The 8,198-nt window shown below is 48.2% G+C and overlaps 1 protein-coding gene across 1 annotated transcript in view; it reads left to right on the top strand.

Annotated features, from left to right (window-relative positions):
• The first annotated feature begins 222 nt into the window (after positions 1-222).
• Positions 223-8,198, top strand: part of Sqstm1 (sequestosome 1) — a 12,321-nt gene continuing 4,345 nt past the window's right edge. The window contains exons 1-5 of the mRNA XM_047555133.1: positions 223-467; positions 2,825-2,920; positions 3,387-3,616; positions 3,715-3,856; positions 4,661-4,741. Coding sequence (XP_047411089.1) covers positions 263-467; positions 2,825-2,920; positions 3,387-3,616; positions 3,715-3,856; positions 4,661-4,741 — 754 coding nt within the window. The 5' untranslated portion in view covers positions 223-262. The remainder of the gene's footprint in view (positions 468-2,824; positions 2,921-3,386; positions 3,617-3,714; positions 3,857-4,660; positions 4,742-8,198) is intronic.

The raw sequence follows: 8,198 nt of genomic DNA, 5'->3' as shown, positions 1-8,198 counted from the left end.
TTGGGGTAGTGAGGAGAAGGGCTGGTAATGAGGGGGCACGGGAGATCCGGAGGGGGTGACAGCAAAGAGATAGGAAACCAAGCTCAGGGGCCCTGGTAGGGCGGCTCACGCGCAGCGGCCCAGACTGTGAGGGGCGGAGTCAGACGCACAGAAGCCCCACCCCAGGAGGTCGAGAGGGGCGTGGCCTCCCGCGTTTTCTATAAATGACGCGCGCTGGAGACCGTCGCAACCCAGCTGAGTTCCTGCTTCTAGGGTTGCGGTTATGGCGTCGCTCACCGTGAAGGCCTACCTTTTGGGCAAGGAGGAAGCAGCGCGCGAGATCCGTCGCTTCAGCTTCTGCTTCAGCCCCGAGCCCGAGGCGGAAGCCGAGGCCGCTGCTGGCCCAGGGCCCTGCGAGCGGTTGCTGAGCCGGGTGGCCGCCTTGTTCCCGGCGCTGCGTCCGGGCGGCTTCCAGGCACACTACCGCGGTGAGTGGACCGAGGGGCGGTGACGTAGGCGGGGGCCGGGGTGGCTACCCTCTTCCTTCTTGTCGATGCGTACTGGGCCTTGGCGGAGGACTGCCTTGGGCACTCATTGGATGGGCGGTGGCCTGCGTGGGTCGCCAGTTGGGCTTCGGGTGCCAGCCTGGTAACTAAAGTTCGGTGCCCACCCTTTCTGGGGCTGGGTGAGGTCAGGTTCTCCCGGCGGGGCTCTAAGGCCTGGGGGCGCAAGGTGCCACCCCTCCCCCCGCCATGATGTTGCAGATCTTGGCAAGGACGCGCTGGGGCGTCCTCTCTGGCTCCCCGTGGGGACAGGGTGGTCAGGCAGACACTCAGGTTACACTGACATCTCGCTGCCGAGTCTGGTCCTGCTAACGCCAGGTGGTGGGTTCAGATAATACCCCAGAAGACTGAGGGCTGAGTAGACGTGGAGGAAGGGCGGAGTTTTGAGGGTAAACAGGCGTGGGGGTGCGAGGAACTCAGGGTAGTGCGACCTGGCCTGTGGGCTCCTGGATGGCGATGGGAGAGAGATCCCGGGCCGATCGCATAACGCCCGCGGCCAGGTTTGATACTGACTGGAGAGTGAGAGGAGATCAAAACGTCTTGAGAAACCCTCAAGCTAACTCAGTTTCTTGTGTGTGGTCGATGGCTACGGGGGTGGGGGGGTGGGGTTAGGGAATGTTGTTGAAGCTGGGAGAGAGGCAGACCAAGGCCCGCCCCTGGGCGGGGTCGGTGCTGGAACCTCCCTCGGAAGGGCTGTACTTGCCAGGCCCCTTTCTGTTTTTTGTTTTTTTTTTTAATTTTTTCTGTTGATGATTTATTGAGTTATAACTTATATACGATTCCACTCACCCATTTAAAGTGTATGATTCTACGAGTTGTCTTTTTTTTTTTTTTTTAGAGTGCAGGTTTGTGGAGCCATCATTAAAATCAATTTTAGAAACTTCATTACCTTAAAAACTCCATATCTTTTATTTGTCGTCCCCCATCATCCCATCTTTCCCAGCTCCAGGCAACCACTAATCTGCTTTATTCATTTCCCTGCTCTGGACATTTTATATAAATGAAGTCTTAAAATGGAGTCTTGTAAAGATGTCTTTCACTTGGCAAAATGTAATCACTGAGCCAGGGCCCTGGCCCACTTCTGTAATCCCAGCAACTTGGGAGGCTGAGGCAGGAGGATACCAAGTTCAAGGACAGTCTCAGCGACTAGGCCCTGTCTCAAAATAAAAAATGAAAAAAAAAGGGCTGGGGATTTAGGTCAAGGGTAAAGTGTCCCTGAGTTCAATCCCTAGCACCCCTCCCAAAAGTTCACAGTTACAGGATACATCAGTATTTTAGTTCTTTTTGTGGCTGAATAATATCCCATTGTGTTGATATACCACATTTTGTGTATCTGGTCTTTTGTTGGTTGGCATTTGGGTTGTTTCCATCTTTTGGGGCTGCCCCTGTTCTCAGGGGTAGATATTGTCTAGGGCTTATAGGCCTGGCTCAACCTACAGGTGTAAACCTAGTCTTTTTAGGTGGTGGATCTCACTGTTGCATAGTCTGGTCTTCAACTCCTGGGTTTGAGTAATCCTCTTGTCCCAGCCCCTTTAATAGCTGGGACTACAGGTGTGCATCCCCATACCCACCCAAGCCTGCAGAAATATTCTGTGGTTTGGCCTGTATGATGATGTCTTAAAATCATTTGAGGACTGGGGATATAGCTCAGGTGGGAGGAGAGTGCTTGCCTCGCAAGCACAAGGCCATAGAAGTACTTACCATGACATAACATTACTTTCTTGTTTTTTTAAAGCTTTGTTCAGGGAGGATGGGGTAATCTCTTCTATTCCTAAAGCCCAAGGCCTTTGAAGAAAGGCCATTCAAGAGCAGGGCACAGGGGATCTCCCACAATTGAAGATGGACCTGGACCTGGTTAGATATGGGCTGAGGTGGCATCTTTCTGAAGGGTCAGCTGACCTAGAGGCAGAATGGCAGGCAGACAGCTATTGCTGCTGCTTCTGTATACATGTGTTCTGCCTTCTGTATGTAACTGTGTCGAGGGTCCAGGCTGGAGCACTTAACTGTCCAGGTAGTGTCCAGGTAGAGAGAATGGGCAATCTTGCCTCTTGCCCTTACTTCCCCCCACTCGAAGTTTAGAGCTCCATAGTGTCCCTTTAGCGCTGGCATCAGCACATTTCAGCAACTTATGTCCAGTTGAGAAGCCCGGGAGCTCATGTGCTGGTTTTGTTTTGTTTTTTTGTGGTGTTGGGGATAGAACCCAGGGCCTTATGCCTGCTAGGCAAGCATTTACCACTGAGCCACATCTCCACCCCTGAGGTGTTGTCTTTTAAAAAATCTAGATGAGGATGGAGACTTGGTTGCCTTTTCCAGCGATGAGGAGCTGACAATGGCCATGTCCTATGTGAAGGATGACATCTTCCGCATCTACATCAAAGGTAAGGGCTGCTCTGGGGTGCTGCCCAATACCAGGTGCTCCCTGCTGAGTAAAATTAGGACTTGGCTTTCCTCCAAAGAAGGGGTAAGGAACCTGAGGATGTCTAAGTCAGGGACATCATAAATGGTGTATCTGACCTGATCCTCTCTTGAGTTCATATTCTCCCTAGGGAATAGAGTCTGGTGCTGTGGGTCTAGGGGTTTTGGTCAGGTCCAAGGCCAAAGATAAAGGCAAGGCTGTTCCTCTGCTGCCTGGACCATATGTGCCTCATTAATTGGCTCAGGGCCTGGGGACCTCCTAGTAGGTTCTCATGTTGTTCTATTGCTGTCACCTGAAGACCCGAATTCTGAATAGACTCAAGGCTGGAGTGGAACCTTGCTGACTTTGACAGCCCTATAGTAACAATGGAAGGAGAGACCTTCAGGGGGCCTCACCCTAACTGCTCTTTCTCTCCCTGCTGCCTGCAGAGAAGAAGGAGTGTCGGCGAGACCACCGTCCCCCGTGTGCTCAGGAGGCACCCCGCAGCATGGTGCACCCCAATGTGATTTGTGACGGTTGCAACGGGCCTGTGGTGGGAACTCGCTACAAGTGTAGTGTGTGTCCAGACTATGACCTGTGTGGTGTCTGTGAGGGGAAGGGCATGCACAGGGAACATAGCAAACTTGTATTCCCTAGCCCCTTTGGGCACCATTCTGAGGTAAGTAGGCCCTCTGTAGTCCTGGGGTGAGTTCAGGGTGATAGGAACCTGTGCTCCTGACCCTTCACTGCCATATCCCTTTGCTTACTCCTCCCCAGGGCTTCTCTCATAGCCGCTGGCTCCGGAAGTTGAAACATGGGCATTTCGGATGGCCAGGTTGGGAGATGGGCCCACCAGGAAACTGGAGCCCACGTCCTCCTCGAGCAGGAGATACCCGCCCCCACCCCACGGCGGAATCAGGTGAGGCTAGCATCTAAACTGGCTTTTGAATGGTAGGAGGGTAGCCAGGCAGCCCATGTGCACTGTGGAAGTGCCAGCAGAGCTGCAGGACCCTTAGCCAAGTCTTCCCTCATGTCCTGAATTCCTGCTGTGCCCACGGTGGGGACACAAATGTCATTTAATCCTAAGAGTCCTGTAGAAATCGAGTATCATTTCCATTTCAGAAATAGGAACACTAAGGTGCCTAAATGCCCAAGGCCAATAATTTCACCTACATGTCCCTTCCTGCCCCACCAGGCTGCCCTCTTGAGGTGCCCTTCAGGTATAGGCAGGGAGGCCCTCCCAGACCCAGGATCTCTAACATGTACTTGCTTTTTTTGTGGTAGGTGTCAGAAAAGTCAATACTACAAAATACAATCATAAAGTTAAAAACTTAGAAATAGTTTTGTATTCTAAAATTTGGGATTCTAGCTTCATTCTGATTTTTTTTACTGTGTTCTTGGATTCATCTCATCCTTTGGGAATATTTGATTTTGAGCAAATTGCATATCTAGGACATGGTTAGTATTTATATTGTAGTGAACCCCTGCAGGGTTATGGGACACCAGGGTCAGAGAGGACAGAGAGACCCAGGATGTGGCCTGTGTGGGCATGAGGAGCATAGAGTGGGAGGAAGAGAAGAAAGTGCCAAGTGTGGGCTGCTGGGACAAGTTGTCCCAGGATGGAGACTACCTGGGATGATAAGGGACCCTGTCATGAAGGTGCTGGAACTATAAGGGTATCAAAAGCATTAACTTAAAGATATTTTTGTTTGTAAATCAAAAGCTTCTGGTCCATCGGAGGATCCCAGTGTGAATTTCCTCAAGAATGTAGGGGAGAGTGTGGCAGCTGCCCTCAGCCCTCTGGGTAAGTGAGCTTCCTTGTCCCTCTTGGAGATCAGCTGATGGTTTGATGACTCAGTGTGCATGTGGCCTTTGTGCAGCTTTCACCAGAAATGCTGCAGAGAATGGGCAATCTACTGGCGTGGTTTTATAACAACCTCACATCAACCTTTGTACCCTGCGTGTATCAAGGTCAAATACCCTGACAAATTCTTGAGCTTTCCACGTGAAGTGGATTAGTGACTGTTTCACTGGGATAATCCTGATACGGAGGGTGAACAAATTCTGGCTGAAGGGCTGGCTTTCAACTTTTCTGTCCTTTAGGGGAACAAATGTGTGAATTTTCCATAAGCTGAGCTTTGGCATTTGAATTTGAGGATTTAGGTAGTACTTAATTGAGATGCTTTTTATCTATTCTTCTTTTTTGTTTGCAAACCCCAAACGTTTCCTGGGTGCTTCCTGAGTGCTAGTGTGGGGAAAAGGGAGATATGGAGGCAGGTGCTCGTTGACACCAGGTTCTGGTACTTCTGGGCACAGACTAGTAGGTCTGTGGGGGTGAGTGAATACAGTGTGCTCTTCCCAGAGTGCCTGACCTGATCCTGGGTATGGGCTCTGTGGAACACCCCTGAGTCTTTTGGAAGCACCTGCCACGTACCTTTAGAGCCAGGAGGTAGGTACTATGGGGCTAAGCCTTATGACAAAGAGAATTGACTGAAGCAGGCAACTTCTAGTTTGAGATTCTGATGGATTCAGGATTGCAGATAAAGAGAGAACTGATTGTTGCATCTGCAGCCTGTCCAGAGTCTGAAAGAATGCTGATTGGAGGGGTGCCCAGACCCTACCAGCCACTTCATCCTATGGCTGTTGCTGAGATCTCCTCTAACCCAAGGCCGTTCTTTTTTATTTCTCTAGTACTGGGGATTGAACCCAGGAATACTGAACCACTGAACTGCATCCCCAGCTCTTTTTATTTTTTGAGATGGTGTCTTGCTAAATTTCCTAGGCTGGCCTCAAACTGGGATCCTCCTGCCTTAGCCTCCTGAGTTGCTGGGGTTACAGGTGTACATCATCATGCTCAGCTAGTTTTTTTTTTTTTTTGTGTGTGTGTGCGAGGAATGGAATCCAAGGCCTTGGACATGCTAGACAACTGCTGAGCCACACCCCAGCCCTAGAATTGGTATTCTTAATGCTTCCCAAGGACAAGGACATGGTAGGACAGTAATCAGGTTGTAATTGGGAGATAAGCTGTGTGTAGACCCTCTCTGCCACTCACTTAGGACATTGTCATGGTTTGAAAGATAGCAGTTAAGGTTTGAAGAATGTTCATCCATAAAATGGGCTTTTAGGGACTGTAGACAGTTTCTCAGGAAGATGAGTAAATGAGCAGTGGTTCTCAAGCCCTGGTGAGCACCAGAATCACCAACAAAGGTTTTTTGGGATATATATTTTGGTGGGTGGAAACTGTTAACAGAATTATTATTATTAGTCTGATCTCACCTATTTGAGAGATAGAGGCAGGAAGATCACAAGTTTGAGGCCAGCCCGCACAACTTTGTTACGCCCTATCTTTAAAATAAAAAGGGCTGGGGATGCAGTCCTGGTGTAGAGCACTTGCTTAGCATGTGTGAGGGTTTGATCCCAAGCACTGGAAGAATTTTTTTAAATCTAGAACTTTGCATATGCTAGGTAAACACTCACTGAGCTTCACCTGAAACCCTATTAAAACAAAGTCCTTAAGTAGGAAAAAAAAAAAAAAAAAGACACTGAGGGAAGTTACAAAACCAAGTCTAGGTTCAGGTGGGAACCCTGGCCTGATCACCTGGCTGTTATCCCTCCTTGTTCATGGTAAGTAGGTCTTGATGGGGTTGGGATCTCTGTGTTTTGGAGGTTTCCTGGGTCACTCTGAGACCCATCTGTGCTGATGGACTCACTTGGATTCCTACTCAGGACATCTGGGAGTAATTTATGGAAGTGTTCAGAGATTTTTTTGGAAGAAGGATAAAGGCCTTTGCAGGTCTTTGAAGTGGATGGAATTGGTTTTTCCTACCTAGGGAGGAGCCTGGAACTCTACAGATCAAGGAAAGTTTCCAGAAAACATGATTGGGTGGTTTGAATCAAGGAACGGCTTGGACTCAGATATTGAAAGTCATGAGTATTTTCCTTTTCCTTTGTCTGAGGAGCTAAATGTAGGACCACTCAAGTATTAACTGCCTTAAAGGGACTGTTCTTAGAGCAGAGGCCCCCAAAGGGGAAGGAGTTAGCAGTGACCTCCCAGAAAGCAGTGTGTGTGCAGTGTCAGTGACTTTCAGGTAAACAGCAAGGCCTGCCTTTGGCAGGTCCATGAGAGCCGGCTGAATGAGAATAGCACTGAGGCAGCAGTGCTCAGAAGTCATTGACATCTAGAATACAAAGCAGCAGGGCCCTTCCTCATCATAAACACATTTTGAGACTTTGGGGGCAGCAGGCCATAGACTATGGAACATTCTTATAATGAATGAAATCTGATCCTTTCATAGAAGATACACATCCTTCACCCATATAAAAAAGATGGAGAATGAGTGTTCTTATATTATTCTTTCAACTTTTTTGTTGGCTTGAATCTTTTTACAATGAAAAGTTGGAAGGAAACAAAGAGAAAATACTTTTTTTTCTTAGTAGTATTGGGGATTGAACCCAGGGTCTTGCATGTGCTAGACAAGTTCAGTGAGCTATATCCTCAGCCAAATTCTTCTAAACTAACAGTAAGGACGTCATGCAAAAAGGTATAAAGCAAGCTAGGCTTGGTGGCGCATGCTTGTAATTCCATTGATTCTGGAGGAAAGTCCCACATCAAAACTTAATATTGCCAGAACCCTGGGAATACAGACGCCTCCTGGAACTCCAGGTTACTATAAAAGCTTGGGAATAGAAAAAGCACAGTGTAAGAGGCTAGACAGTGGAAGAATCAGTGAATTTCAAATGTTGAGTTAAAATGATTTTCAACCTCAAATTCCATACTCTTATAAGATGATCAGCCAGCATAATGAATGGCACATCCCATAATCCCACCAATTTGGGAGGCTGAGGTAGGCAAGTTCAAGACCAGACTCAGTAATTTAGCAGGACCCTGTCTTAAAAAAAAAATAAAGAGTTGAGGATGTAGGTCAGTGGTAAAGTGCTCTTATTCAATCCCCAATCCTGCAAAAAAAAAAAAAAAAAAAGAAAGCGAAAAGAAAAGAAAGCAGGGGCACACAGGAAGGGAAGAGAGAAAGGGCACTTCAGGATGAAGGAGAAGGATGTCTGTGTAGGAGTTGTGCCCTGGCCCAGAGAACAGCCTGTCCAGGCTAGAATAGGAGGCTGGTGTACTTATTCCAGGGGTGTTCTCCAAGGAAAAATCCAGAACTGGTGGTGTATCTGATAGCTTTTTGTTTTTAAATTTTTTTTTTAAGTTGTTAATGGACCTTTATTTTATTTATTTATTTATTTGTATGTGGTGCTGAAAA

The sequence above is a fragment of the Sciurus carolinensis genome, chromosome 6, assembly GCF_902686445.1.
Source record: "Sciurus carolinensis chromosome 6, mSciCar1.2, whole genome shotgun sequence".
Lineage (NCBI taxonomy): Eukaryota > Metazoa > Chordata > Mammalia > Rodentia > Sciuridae > Sciurus > Sciurus carolinensis.
Note: the sequence above shows the minus strand (reverse complement) of the source record. Positions and strands in the feature narration are given on the sequence as shown.